Source organism: Podarcis pityusensis, assembly GCF_964106645.2.
Source record: "Podarcis pityusensis genome assembly, chromosome: 11".
NCBI lineage: Eukaryota > Metazoa > Chordata > Lepidosauria > Squamata > Lacertidae > Podarcis > Podarcis pityusensis.
Genome location: NC_138036.1, coordinates 9,622,032 through 9,637,108, shown reverse-complemented (window position 1 = coordinate 9,637,108; position 15,077 = coordinate 9,622,032). Strand labels below are relative to the sequence as shown.

At 48.5% G+C, this 15,077-nt stretch overlaps 1 protein-coding gene and 1 long non-coding RNA gene across 4 annotated transcripts in view; one reads left to right on the top strand and one right to left on the bottom strand.

The window, feature by feature from the left end:
• The window catches only part of ZBTB7C (zinc finger and BTB domain containing 7C), a 248,701-nt gene that overhangs the window by 221,982 nt on the left and 11,642 nt on the right, over positions 1-15,077 (top strand). For all 3 annotated transcript variants that reach the window (XM_080973493.1, XM_080973491.1, XM_080973492.1), the window contains one exon: positions 7,775-8,953. In XM_080973493.1, coding sequence (XP_080829619.1) covers positions 7,775-8,953 — 1,179 coding nt within the window. The remainder of the gene's footprint in view (positions 1-7,774; positions 8,954-15,077) is intronic.
• Positions 1-15,077, bottom strand: part of LOC308458825 — a 470,973-nt gene that overhangs the window by 454,394 nt on the left and 1,502 nt on the right. The window lies entirely within an intron of this gene.

Sequence of the window (15,077 nt, the reverse complement as noted above, 5' to 3'; positions counted from 1 at the left end):
TAAGCATATCTGGCGCCGTGGTGCAAAGCTCCCTCTGGCGGCCCCCTCTCCCCGTTTCCCAGCATTTTTTTTTAGGGAGGATGGTGCTGCCGGCAGGGCTGGAGGAGGCGGGCAGTGGCTGGAGGGCGGCTCCTCCGGCGGGGAAGAGGCAGAGGCTGGACGCAGGGCCTCACGGTTCAGCTGGCCACTTTGTGCCACGGTGGCCATGGCAGACGGAGGCTCCGGGTGCAGCGCTGCTTCGGCGTGGCATGGCAGAGGTGGGTGAGGGCGGCGAGCTGATGCCGGGAGGTGCCGCGTCCAGCCTCCGCCTCTTCCCTGGCGCCCTCCAGAACTTGGCGCCCCGGCGCCCCACACCACTAGCCTCTATGGGTAAGATGCCCCTGTGCAGTCATTTAAATTAGACATGCGTCTTGTCATAGCTGGGAAGATTGGGACCAGGTGAAAGCCTGCTATCCAGTTGCTACTAACTGGGATGTGGAGCTTCAAAGCTCCCTCCTGCTCTCCCTTGTTTAGGTTCTTCATCTTCAAACTGAACCAAGCCGCCTTTCTAATAGAGGACGGTGCTCTGTAACAAGGCCACTCTACCCACGAGGAAGCTTTGCCAGACAGGCTGTACCTCTTCTAGCAGGAGCAAAGTCCCATCTTTTAGGACACGCCATTTGGTTGTAAAGAAGAAATGCATGTGGCATCAACTTAAAGTGTAGGACAGGGGCAGGCAATATAGTGCCCTCCAAATGTAATAATAATAATAATAATAATAATAATAATAATAATAATAATATTACTTATACCTTGCCCATGTGGCCAGGCCTCCGCAGCCACTCTGGGTGGTTTCCAACAGAATATTAAAACATGATAAAATATCAAACATTAAAAACTTCCCTAAACAGGGCTGCCTTCAGATGTCTTCTAAATGTCAGGTAGTTGTTTATCTCTTTGACATCTGATGGGAGGGCATTCCACAGGGTGGGCGCCACTACCGAGAAGGCCCTCTGCCTGGTTCCCTGTAGCTTCACTTCTCGCAGCGAGGGAACTGCCAGAAGGTCCTCGGGTCTGGACCTCTGTGTCCATGATGGGGGTGGAGATGCTCCTTCAGGTATATGGGCCACAACTTCCATCAGCCTTGGCCAACGTGGCTTATGGTGATGAATTAAGAGAGTTGTGATCCACAACATTTGAAGGGCACCAGGTGTCTCCTGCTGGTGTAGATGATTATCAGGTTCTACAGAGCGTTGTCCATGTGTAAGGTGGTTTGCACGATTTAAGAGAACAGGTCCCTACCCCAAAGCAGAGGTGGATTTCAGGGAGCATGGCAGGTTCCCCCATACTGGGCACTGAGCCGCAGAGGGGGCGCCACACTTCAGCGTAACTATGATGTACTGAACGCGTACAACAGAAGGCGAGAGGTGGCGGGGGGCACATTTTGACCTTGCATAGGGTGCTGCTGAAATTTGAATTACCAAAGTCTGCCCATGCCGAAGAGTCATGCAGTCTATAAATCAAGATGCGTGCGGCAACTGAGGAGGAAGAGAGAAATGTGGACACAGCAGTATGCACTTATTGCAGTTGCCTGTACAGTGGTACCTTGGTTGTCAAACTTAATCCGTTCCAGGACTCCTGGAAAGATTCAAAAACCAAGGCGTGGCTTCCGATTGGCCGCAGGAGCTTCCTGCACTCAATCGGAAGCCATGGAAGCCACGTCGGATGTTTGGCTTCCCAAAAATGTTTGCAAACCGGAACACTCACTTCCGGGTTTGCGGCGTTCGGAAGCCAAAACATCCGAGTACCAAGGCGTTTGACATCCAAGGTACGACTGTACTTAGGACCCTCCAGCGTCCTTTGTATTGTGCAGCCACAACAATTTGCGCTCATGATGATATCGGGGCAGTCATACGCAATCCTGCTTCTGATACTGTTTGTACCTGGAAAGGTTTCCAGGTGGATGTGCTGTTTTGCTTCCAGTTGGCGCGCATCCTGCAACATACAAAACGAATATGAACAAAAGGAAGACAAAACAATCCTCTGGATCCCACCCCTTTGGGGTGTTAATGGCCAATCAGTGGGTACCAGCACACGATTATACTTAATTCAGGCTTTTATATGTGACGAGTCCAGTTGTCGGAAGATACAAAAACGGAAAAGGAAAGATTATTAATGGATAAACATGCAGACACATATTCTTCCAAACCCCCATGCCATGTTATTGTTTGTTGCATGTTGACACTAAAGCTTTAATTGTGAGCAAGCTGTGGCTGATGAGGGCTGTGGTTCAAAACATCTGAAGAGAGCCAGGCCAGTGAAGACTGGGACTGAAACAGTTTGGGAGCAGATTATTTGAAGGAACGCCTGCACCCATATAAACTGCCCCCCCAGGCCCAAGATTGGCCTCTGAATCCCCACTTGTAGACCTGCTGTCAACATTCATCAAAATAGTGTGTACTAGAGATGCGGTCTTTTCGTTGGTGGCCCCATATCCCTGGAGCTCTTCCTAGAAGAAGTTCAAATGGCTCCTTCCTCATTAGTTTTCATATGTAACATAAAAACCAAATTGTTCAAATCTCCATTCAGTGAAAAGTATTGCGAGTTGGGTTTTAAGCTGCGGCTTTTAGCTTTTGCCACTGGGGTGTATTATTTGGATTTTAAAAATAAATAAAATTGTTGCAGGGTTTTAATTCTCTGCCGTAAGCCATCTTGGGTGGTAGCAAGCCCCCAAAGGCATCACTTAATTGCACTCTTAGCAAGGAGCACGCCCAGCAGAACAAAACAGGACTGACTTCTGAGTAGCCTTGGATAGGACTGCCCAGTTAATAAATAAAACAGAAAGGGGCTAGGAAGAGAAATGGCCAGCTTGCTATTAGGTGTCACCTTCATCCCTCTCTCTCTCGCTCTGTCTCGGTTTCTGCCAGTTTCACCCTGAAGGGCATGAGATTTTGAAGGTCACTGCAGAGCCGGCTGTTGCATCCTGTCCAGCAGTGCAGAGCAACACAGCTGTCGAATTGTCAGGCTGGCCAAAGGGCGGCTGGGAGAGGCCTTTTCTCCAGACTTATGTCAATGTTGTTTAGAGGGATAGTTGGGATAATTAGCAAATGATCTGAGGGGTGGGGTGGGAGTCTGTGTGGAGAGTGCAGTTCTTTTGCTGCAGGTAAACAGGCATAGCCCTCTAGGTGCCTGGGTGGAAGACACTGAACTGCGCAGAGATAGAGACAGAGCATTAGGGTTGGGGGATAAATTCGATTCGGTTTGCATTGAAAAGAGAGCCTAACTAAGCCTCTTTCCGAAACAAAATGTGAAACGAAATGCAGCCAACTAATTTGCCCTTCTCTAAATTTGGCAGTGCAGTTCTCCAGCCAAGCAACGTGTACATAAAATGCATATGCTGGGGTAAAGCATGCATGCAAATGCATGCTCATAATGTACGCTGTGGGTTAAACCACAGAGCCTAGGGCTTGCCGATCGGAAAGTCGGCGGTTCGAATCCCCGCGACAGGGTGAGCTCCCGTTGCTCAGTCCCTGCTCCTGCCAACCTAGCAGTTCAAAAGCATGCAGTGCAAGCAGATAAACAGGTACCACTCTGGCGGGAAGGTAAACGGTGTTTCCATGCTCTGCTCTAGTTCGCCAGAAGCGGCTTAGTCATGCTGGCCACATGACCCGGAAGCTGGACTCCGGCTCCCTCAGCCAATAAAGCGAGATGAGCACCGCAACCCCAGAGTCAGCCACGACTGGACCTAATGGTCAGGGTACCTTTACCTTTACCTGTGCACTTAACATCACATGTTGTTTGGCTCTAAGAATGAGAAAACCTTCTTTTCCTTTCTGGTCTTGTGGATGGCTTATGCTTCCTTACTCAGAAACGTAGCAAAACAAAGAAACGAAAAGCAGCCAAGCAACAACCAGAGGCACCAGCAAACATACATGTTGGACACGTGTGAAAGAGATTTGGAGACCTCTCTGCCCTGCCACTGCTGGAAACCTAGAACCGACTTCGATGGCTGGTGCATCTTAAACAACTCTTCTACCTTGAAAAGTCCAGGGGAGCTTGTCTCAGGGTACGGAGGGAAAGGAATGTGTTCTGATTGCAGAACAGTCTGATGTTTATGGCGTGGGCTTCCTCAAGCGTGCCACTTCCCTCCCGCCCACAGAAGATCAATCAGCAGCTGAGACCTTGAGGTTATCTCTCTGCGCCATGCCCACTGCCCACACTCCCAGCCAGCCAGCCTCTCTTGCTTGGCAATTACTGTGTGGGAGAAGGACGGCCGGCCTTGGGAGATGGGATGGAAGCAGCAACCGAGAGCAGCTGCTCTTGCAAGCCAACCTTCCTCAATTAATTTAATTTATTAGGATTTATACACCGCCCTTCATCGTTAAGATCTCAGGGCGGTTCACAGAATAAAATACAGGATAAAAACAAGCAAACAATTAAAAGCAAAACAGCAGCTTTTGGCTTGGCTGGTTATTGGGGTTTTTCTGGTGGTGTTAAATCCGCGTTTTCTGTATCATTTAAGTTTTGTTTTAAACCATTAACTCGAGACACCTTAAACCTTGGGAAATCACCTAATAAATGCCCTTCGTGATACTTCCTTGGTTGTATTCAGCAAAAAAGACATCCTTATGTGCAGAAACCTGTTTTTAAGGGCACCCCTTTTCCCACCTGGGCTATGTTGTTCTCACAGGCAGACCTGCGCGTGGGCTTTGCTGTGTCAGATTGTGGGATAGGAGCTCACACGGCTGAGGGCTTCTACATGCGAAGGGGTTTCCTGCACAAAGAAAGCTAAAATGCCAGGGAGAAAGGTTTCTGGCCTAGCCCGTTCCTCAACAGCTAATTTTCTGGGAGCAGAGAACTTCCTTCCACCTGTACAGAGGGGAGCAGTCTGTACAATTTGCAAGTGGTAACAGCTCGCCCCAAAAGCAGCAACAGTGCTGAAAATACATCTTTTGAGGGAAAGTTTATGTTTCTAATTGCAGGTTAATGTAGAAATGAATTGGAACACAGGGCAAAAACTTGTGAAAGTGAGATTCATCCATCCCTACTTATCGCTCACTTCCCAATAGAAAATATTCCAGATACAAAAGTTAGCACTGACTCCTTCCATGGCTGACCCTGTTTAGATCTTAAGAGAAAATGTGTGCTCTTCAGCACAGTTGCAGTGCATCTTTAGCCTGTAGGAATGGGAAAAACCACCCATTTTGGTTTCTCTCAGTTTCTCATTTTCCCAGTCTTGGGATGTTATGTGCAATACAGTGGTACCTCGGGTTAAGTACTTAATTCGTTCTGGAGGTCCGTTCTTAACCTGAAACTGTTCTTAACCTGAAGCACCACTTTAGCTAATGGGGCCTCCTGCTGCCGCCACTCCGCCGGAGCACAATTTCTGTTCTCATCCTGAAGCAAAGTTCTTAACCTGAAGCACTATTTCTGGGTTAGCGGAGTCTGTAACCTGAAGCGTATTTAACCTGAAGTGTATGCAACCTGAGGTACCACCGTATTGCCTAATGTACACATTTTTGCAAACCAATTCCCCCTCATACACAGCAATGGAAACTTCTATGTCATTTTCACCAATACACCTCAGGCTTATCCTTAAAGGCAAACGGTGTATACCAAAACACTTTGGGTGAAAATGCAGGATTGCCAAAGGGTGTCTCCCCACCCCCCACCCCAGACGGCTGCCTGCCTTTTAATTTTTATTTTTTTTAAAAAAAAATGCCTAGCCTGCAAAGCTGAATGTGCAAATGTTAAATGCACGTAAGGGTACCTTATTATCCTGACCACCATCATACACACTATCAGCAAATTCTTTCTTGGAACGTGGCTCCGTATGTAGGCAAAATGGTGCCGCCAATTCACAAAAAAAGCCCTAGATTTTATATGGGAGGCTAATAAATAAATTGCTGCTGCTGCTGCTGTTATATTGTGCAATGCCTCTGAAAGCAAGTGCACAGAGGAGTCAGCTTGCCCCTGTCGCAGGACACAGGCAGGCAGACAACACGCTCTGTGCTGCCCCAACCTCTTGGGGCAACTTTGCTGTGCTGCAATGCTCAGGTGTGTTGCTGGGCCCCTGCCCGACCCTCTGCATCCGAGCAAGAGTTGCGCCCATAACCCCGAATTTGGAACGAAGATTGTGCTTCACTCACGCAGTGAAGCTGCACCCTCTGTGCTTGAAAAACCCATGCGGCACAAAACAAGTATTTCAGGGGATGGAAGGATGTGGGAGACACTGCGACCAAGGAGGAGTGCAGCGGCAGGGATAATTAAATGAAGGTGGAGGCCGAAGGCACAGGAGAATAATGGGAGGCGGCTCCATTTGTCGGGAACAGTCTAAATAAAGACCGAGAGCAGACAGAGGAGGGGAGGGAGGGAAGAGTGCAAGGCAGGGTATGGGATGAGATCACGGAGGGCCTTGAAGGACAGAACAAGGAATTCAATGCCTAGCGCACGGCGAGACACGATGTGTCTGGGGCACCTGGGAGCAGCCAACGATGTTAATCGTGATTCCCTTAATGTGCTTTCTGAAGGAGCAAAGATGGGGCGGCGATAAGGACCGCAGGAGTAGTGAGATGATAGATGGGCATCTGGGGTGGGGAAGCAGAGACAGGAAGGGCAGGGAGGCACCTTTGTGGGAAGGTGGCGGGGGACGCTTTGTGCTAGGGACGGGAAACAAAAATTCAGTGTCAACGTAAGCTGGAATCTATAGCCTGGGTAATCATGGCAATATTGATGGGGTGGGGTGTGGCAATCACACAGGGTGATCCCTGTGCCACCACTTTATTTCTCGCTGCCACCAGCCATGCCCTACCTGGTAAAATACTGAGTCCAGTCATGGTTAAATTGAAACATAAACTTTTGTTTATTTATTGCAGTTTAACAAGCGTGTGGTTTCATAAACAGTATCAGTCAATTACATTCATGGGGTGCCTATCCAGACCTATAACTTCTGCTCCCTGCTCTCACTCTAAACCACCTCTCAGATATTTACTTGTCTACCTAGCCCCTAACTGTTCCTGACTCAGCCTATTTTGCTACACCAACTCAACCTACCCACAGACTCTATCCCAATTCACTCCCACTCCAGCCTACCACCCAACGAACTCCTCACTTCACCCCTCCCAGAGCTGGTTTTATAGTCCCTCTGACTCCACCCCCTGGATTCTGACTGGGCAGCCTGTTTAACTATTTCACCTCCAGCACTCTCTCATATGTTAACGTCACATGGGGAAATAGTAAATTCTGGAGAAACCTTCCAGGGGCCACGTAGCAGGGTGGGCAGGACCAGGAGCAAAACTGGGTAGGCCAATGAATTGACTGGATTCGTGGGCATCCGGCTCTTGCATTGAAAACAGTGAGGTTGATAAGTCCCAGGATCAGAGCATCATTCTCTGAGGTGGTCCTGTTCTGGCATGCCCAGCACAGGAAAATTTGCACAACTCCCTCTCTGTTGGCCTTTAGGAACACTCTAAATGGCCCTTCCATTTCAGAACTGTTTTGTCTGTTGCTTTTATCCTGATGTTTTGCATTGCTTTTACCACTATTTTAAATTTTCAAATGTGAGCGCTGTGTTGGGCTGATCGGTTGCAAGCAATCCTTCTTGGGAGGTTATAAAGCGATCTAGAAATCCCTTAAAAGATGGCGGTGATGGTGATCAATTGCCTGTATCGAAAGACAGATTGAGTCCCAGGTTTTGAAAGATTTTTCTTTCTGGGGATTTTGTGCCTCTGCTGTCTTCAAGGATAAATACGAATGCGCTAATTCATTTTGTATCTGTGTGTGTGTTTCATCCTAGGGCTCTAAGTGAGAATATGGCCAATGGCATTGAAGACCTTATAGGGATCCCATTCCCAAACCACAGCAGCGAAGTCCTTTGCGGCTTAAACGAGCAGCGGCACAACGGCCTCCTCTGCGATGTCATCCTCATTGTCCAGGACCAAGAATACAGGACCCACAAGTCTGTCCTGGCTGCCTGTAGCCAATATTTTAAGAAACTCTTCACTACCGGCACTTTAGCAGACCAGCCCTATGTTTACGAGATTGACTTTGTTAAGCCTGAAGCACTTTCGGCAATCCTCGAGTTTGCCTATACCTCGACCCTCACCATCACCACCTCAAACCTCAAGCACATCCTCAACGCAGCCAGGATGCTGGAGATCCAGTGTGTCATCAATGTCTGCCTAGAAATCATGGAGCCCAGTTTGGAGGAGGGAGACGAGAGGGAGGAGGAGGAGGAGGAAGAAGAGGAGGACGAGGAAGAAGAGGAGGACGAGGAAGAAGAGGACGTGGGAGACTTCACAAACCAGAACCTACCAGATGTCCAAGATGTCGGCTGTCACCAAAGTCCTTCCAAATCTGACCTCGCAGAGGAAGCTTACTCGGAGAGACCAAGCGGGTTTTCTAACCATTTTCAGGCTAACAACTCCAATGGCTCCTTGGGCGTGATAAGAGACTTCTCCATTGAGTCCCTCCTAAGAGAGAACTTGTACCCTAAATCTAGCATCCCAGAACGGAGGCCGGCTCTGTCTCCCTTTGTTCCTGACCTCTTCCCGCATTTGTGGAACGGAGACTTTGGCGCCTTTTCCCAGGTGGAGGAGCAGCAGGTGGACAATGGCCCGTTGGATCTGGTCATCCGGAAGAGGAAGATCAAGGAGGAGGAGAAGGAGGAACCTTCTCCTGCCCCGTTCCCCAACGACCTCTTCAAGGACATGTTTGCCAACAACCCAGTGACCCATTTGGGGCACATCAAGGCGGAGAATGATTACGGAGCCTACCTGAACTTCCTCAGCGCTGCCCATTTTGGGGGAGTCTTTCCTCGGTGGCCGGAAGAGAGGAAGATCAAGCCCAAGGCTTCCCAGCAGTGCCCCATCTGCAACAAAATAATCATGGGAGCCGGGAAGCTGCCGCGGCACATGAGGACCCACACGGGGGAAAAGCCATATATGTGCAATATCTGTGAAGTCCGATTTACCAGGTCTGCACAAGTTAAAAAAATACTAGACAACCCAGCAGTTATAAGGTTTTTTCCTATGCGGTATATAATGAGTGCATGCTTTATCCTGTTCTGTTTACAAAGACTTCAGGCTGTCGTATGTACTGTATTTTTTGCTCTATAAGACTCACTTTTCCCCTCCCAAAAAGTAAGAGGAAATGTGTGTGCATCTTATGGAGTGAATAAAGGCTGCGCAGCTATCCCAGAAGCCAGAACAGCAAGAGGGATCACTGCGCAGCGATCCCTCTTGCTGTTCTGGCTTCTGAGATTCAGAATATTATTTTTTCTTGTTTTCCTCCTCCAAAAACTAGGTGCGTCTTATGGTCTGGTGTGTCTTATAGAGTGAAAAATACGGTAGTTATTTCCTCCCCCACCCCATCTTAATCCTCACAGCAACCCTGACAGGTAGGTTGGGAAAAGATTCAGTAGGTGCCATGCGCAACTGGGGTCCTGAACCATGATCTCCCGGGTCTTAGTCCAATGCCTTGGCCCAAGGATGGAGAAAATGTAGACCCACAGGTGTCACTGGGCTCCCACTGCCATCAACCCCAATTAAAAGGTTGAAAGGTCAGGGATGATGGAAGCTGAAGTTAAACAGCTTCTGGAGAAAAATATGTTTCTCATCTTTGCATAAAGAATTCCTCAGTGCAAAGAAATCAGTTCGAATAGGAGTCTCCTAAAAACTCTCAGAGCACTTAACAAACACTCTGTACTCCTAACAAACCACAGTTTACAGGATTCTGTTGGGGAAACCGTGGTTGTTTAAAGTGATATAATAGTGCTTTAAATGGATGGTGCAGGTGTGGCCCAAGTCTGTTTTTAATAGCGTCACTTGTACACTATGGGAACTTGGGTAATGGCAAAGTTGGGCGTCTGCTTAGGGCTCACACCTCAGCAGAAGCCCACCAGTCCTTGGGATAGCTCAGTCGGTAGAGCACAGGACTCGTAATCTCAGGGTCGTGGGTTCAAGCTCCAGGTTGAGCAAAAGATTCCTGCATTGCAGGACGTTGGACTAAATACTACTACTACTAATAATAATAATTTATTATTTATACCCCACCCATCTGGCTGGGCTTCCCCAGCCACTCTGGGTGGCTTCCAACAGAATATTAAAATACAGTAATCAATTAAACATTAAAAGCTTCCCTAAACAGGGCTGCCTTCAGATGTCTTCTAAAAGTCTGGTAGTTGTTTTTCTCTTTGACATCTGGTGGGGGGTGTTCCACAGGACGGGTGCCACTACTGAGAAGGCCCTCTGCCTGGTTCCCTGTAACTTGGCTTCTCGCAGTGAGGGAACCGCCAGAAGGCCCTCGGCGCTGGACCTCAGTGTCTGGGCAGAACGATGGGGGTGGAGACGCTCCTTCAGATGACCCTCAGGGTCCCTTTCAGCTCTACGATGATTCTATGATTCTTTGACAAGAGCCCTCCCTCTTGCTGCAGTGAGGAGGTAGACTTGGTGAGGAAGGACAGGCATGAGGGAATGAGTTGCCTGAGAGCCCTCTAGGACTGGGAGCTGATGCCGTCTGAGTGCCTTTATTAACAGGCTAAGTCAACCTCATGCCGGCTGGCGATGAGAAAGGGGAGGCAGTGAAGAAAGTCAGAGACGCCCCCAGAAAGCTGCTGCCTGGAATCAGTGTCTCCGTCTCCCAGTTGTAATCTCCAATATCATGTTCTGGTTGAGAGTATTATTATGCTAAAAGACCGTGCTCATTAACCATTAATTATCATCTGCGAGAACAGGCCTGGGAATTGATTTGCCTCTGCAGTCCAATTTAATTCGCCAGGAGGATTTTTGAAAGGGTTCTTCTGCAGAAGAAGGTTAGGCCTGTAGAAGCTGCTGAAAGCCCCTGGTGCTGGGGGCAGGGGCAAACCCCAGTCTCACGCTCCCCTAAGGATATGTGTGGGAACCAATGAGATCAGGCAAGGGAGTGTTTTTTCCCCAGAGAGTTGCATCAATCTGGTGCCAAGTACAAGAAACAGCATCTAAAGCTGCTGTTGAGAATTTTCTTTTATAGAAATGATCACCTCCATAACATAGCATGACATTAACATTCCCACCAATAGAAACATATTTACATTTTATCTAATGCTAGCTAGCTAGCTGGAGACATTGTGTATAAAAGGTAAAGGTAAAGGGACCCCTGACCATTAGGTCCAGTCGTGGCCAACTCTGGGGTTGCGGCGCTCTTCTCGCTTTATTGGCCGAGGGAGCCAGCGTACAGCTTCCGGGTCATGTGGCCAGCATGACTAAGCCACTTCTGGCAAATCAGAGCAGCGCATGGAAACGCCGTTTACCTTCCCGCCGGAGCGGTACCTATTTATCTACTTGCACTTTGACGTGCTTTCAAACTGCTAGGTTGGCAGGAGCAGGGACCGAACAATGGGAGCTCACCCCGTCGCAGGGATTCAAACCACCGACCTTCTGATCGGCAAGCCCTAGGCTCTGTGGTTTAACCCACAGCGCCACCCTTGTCCCTCTCATATTGTGTATATATTGCAGTTAATGTGTGAGTTGAATGGAGAGGGTGCATAGGACAATGTGCCTCTTTAGCACTCACATGGTCAGATTTCGGTTCAGTAAGCTGAAATATATACAAGCCTTTTGGCTGTTCCTGCTTCACTCCCTCCTTCTGCAGCCAACTCCCAACCATGGCTTCCTATCCTGGCTTGTTATATTAACCATAGTTTCCTAGTTTGGGTGTAACAGGGAACAGTGGTTCACAGAAGACATCCTGGTTTGTTTGCTCACTTTGGCAAGGGGTGCAAGCATCTGTGACCCACTCAGATGTTGGGCATGGTTGCCACTCGAGTGTGTGAAAGATGCACAAACCCCACATCTCTCAACGTTGCTTTCGGGATTACTCACATTCAGTGTGAGCATTTGGCCTTGAGTTTATCTGGTGCGGTGTAGCCAATCTGCACACCAGCAGCTAAGTAGACCTAGGGGACATGAATGTGGCAACCATGGCGGAAAAGGCTTGGGAAACCTCTTGTAGCAGCCTTATAGCAATCTGGTTGTGTGCATTTGGCACCGTTCCTGGGGCGTGGCTTTTGGCACCCCATCGCCAAGGCCCCCAGCAATCAGCAGTTGCCACTTCACATCAAAAACCAATTTCAACAGCAGTCGCTTGTGGCCAACTCTGCCAGTTTGGAAACAAATCGCTGCACGGGCTTTCCCCTTTCCCATCACACATGCAGTTAGTTTTATGACTGTGCTCCGATGCTTGTTTATTTCACTCTAAAGCCAGGTTGGCAAGTTCTGTTGGCAGGAAGGGCCGTAGCTCAGTAGAAGAGTATCTGCTTTGCATGTAGAATAATAATAATAATAATAATAATAATAATAATAATAATAATAATAATAATAATTTATTTGTACCCCGCCCATCTGGCTGGGTTTCCCCAGCCACTCTGGGCAGCTTCCAACAAAGATTAAAAATACATTTAAATGTCACACAATAAAACCTTCCCTGAACAGGAATGCCTTCAGATGTCTTCTAAATGTCAGGTAGTTGTTTATCTCTTGGACATCTGATGGGAGGGCGTTCCACAGGGCGGGCGCCACCACCGAGAAGGCCCTCTGTCTGGTTCCCTGTAGCTTTGCTTCTTGTAGTGAGGGAACCGGCAGAAGGTCCTCGGTGCTCGACCTCAACGTCCAGGCTGAACGATGGGGGTAGAGATGTTGGATATGGTTCAATTCCTGGCACCCCCAGGCAGGACAGGGGAAGATTTCTGCCTGAAATCCTGGACTTTCACAGCCGTTCAGCATAGGCAGGCCTGAACCAGATGAACTGATGTTCTGACTGAGTGAAAGACAGCTTCCTATTTTTGCGATCGCTGAAGTTTCTCCAGAGGCATTGCCCCTCCTTTGTTGCTGCCTTCAAACAAAATTAGGGAAAGAAGCTGCGTTTCTGTCACTGCTCGTGAAGACCCTCAACCCCAAGGAACAGCTGAAGAATTTCTCTTGCCCTTGGAAAAAATGGTGAAATGGTACCCTGCCCCCCACCCACCACTATAAAGGTAAAGGGACCCTTGACCATTAGGTCCAGTCGTGTCCAACTCTGGGGTTGCAGCACTCATCTCGCTTTATTGGCCAAGGGAGCTGGTGTACAGCTTCCGGGTCATGTGGCCAGCATGACTAAGCCACTTTTGGCGAACCAGAGCAGTGCACGGAAACACCGTTTACCTTCCCGCCAGGGCGGTACCTATTTATCTACTTGCACTTTGATGTGCTTTCGAACTGCTAGGTTGGCAGGAGCAGGGACCGAGCAACAGGAGCTCACCCCGTCGTGGGGATTCGAACCGCCGACCTTCTGATCGGCAAGTCCTAGGCCCTGTAGTTTAACCCACAGCGCCACCCGCATCCCTATAATAATAGAATAGAATAGAATAGAATAGAATAGAATAGAATAGAATAGAATAGAATAGTGGAGCCACCACTATATTGTTCCACAAATAGGGTAGAGAATTTCAAGAGGCCATTGGTACCCAGCAATCATTCACTGTAGCTGCTCTATTTTCCAGGCAGCAGTCTGGGGGCTGGAAGTATATTCTAGCATGCAAATAGACCCCTATTACAGTACCTTCTCTGTTGCTACCACCTGACATTTCCATTGCAAAAACAAGGGTCTGGTTCTCCTGTTAAAGATGGCAAGGCTCTTTTATACAGCAGGCCTCACCTAGCAAGTAAGGATTTCCTAAGAAGTGCAGGGCATTATATACAAAACTCAAAGAGACACGTGCACATTCAGATCAGAGAATCAGAGTTGTAGAGTTGGAAGAGGGTCATCTGGTCCAACCACTGCAGATGACTAGATGACTCAATGAGATCCAAGAAAGGCGAGTCCACCAGCTCTTGTGGGAGTCTGCTCCATTGTTGAACAGCTCTTACTCCCAGAAAGTTCTTCCTGGCGTTTAGTTGGAATCTCCTTTCTTGTAACTTGAAGCCTTTGGTTCAAGTCCTACACTCCAGAGCAGCAGAAAACATACTTATTCCATCTTCCATATGACAGTCCCTTAGGTATTTGAAGATGGCTATCATGTCTCCTCTTCTCCAGGCTCCTTCAACCATTCCTCATCAGGTTTGGTTTCCAGACCCTTGATCATCTTGGTTGCCCTCCTCTGCACATGTTCCATCTTATCAATATCCTTCTTGAACTGTGTCACCCCGAACTGGACGCAGGTTTCTAAATGCAGTCTGGCCAAGGCAAAATAGAGTGGTACAGTGGACGCTCGTGTTGCAAACATGATCCATGCGGTGTGCACATTCGCAACCTGCAGCGTTCGCAACCCACAGCGGCGCGTCTGCGCATGCCGCAATTCGGTGCTTCTGCGCATGCACAAAGCACGATTTAGCGCTTCTGCGCATGCGCAACCCCCGAAACCTGGAAGTAACCTGTTCTGGTACTTCCAGGTTTTGGTGGGTCCGTAACCCCAAAAAACGCAACCTGAAGCGTCTGTAACCCGAGGTATGACTGTACAATGGCTTCCCGTGATCTGATGTGGAATCTTTCTCACGAGCATGCACACACTTAACTTTAGGGAGGAAGTATATTCACAAGAAGAGCACTAGCAGATCATATCAAAGGTTCACCATCCCATTTCCCCCAGTAGCCAACTTGATGCCTATTTAGGAAGACCACCAGCAACAGGGTGGCTTTAACTTCCACCCTTAGCAAGGTGAAGTCTGCCTTTTCGTGCCGGTGAGCACATCTGGAATTTTGAGGAAGCGCTGTGGGCATCAGTCACAATTCACATTTAAAGTAACACTGCTCCTATACTGGGAGGCTCATTTTCCTTATGAACAAAAATGTTTTGACGCTTTCCAATTACAGTCTGGCAGGGCTTCCTGGGATCTACTAAGATGGCTTTGTGGCCTTAGAAGTTGGCTCCAAAATCAGACAGAGAACCTATGTCTCTCCAGATAATCAATGATCTCCAATTCCCATCAGCTCCAACCAGCATGAACCCTGGTGATGGATGATGGAGGGTTGGCAGTTCAGCAACCTCCAGAGCGCTACGGGTTCCCCAGTCCATGGTGGCACCAGGTTTGTGCCAAGTGCCCTGGCGTTGCAAAAACAAATGCTAAGATCGTAGCAGTAGTTTAAAG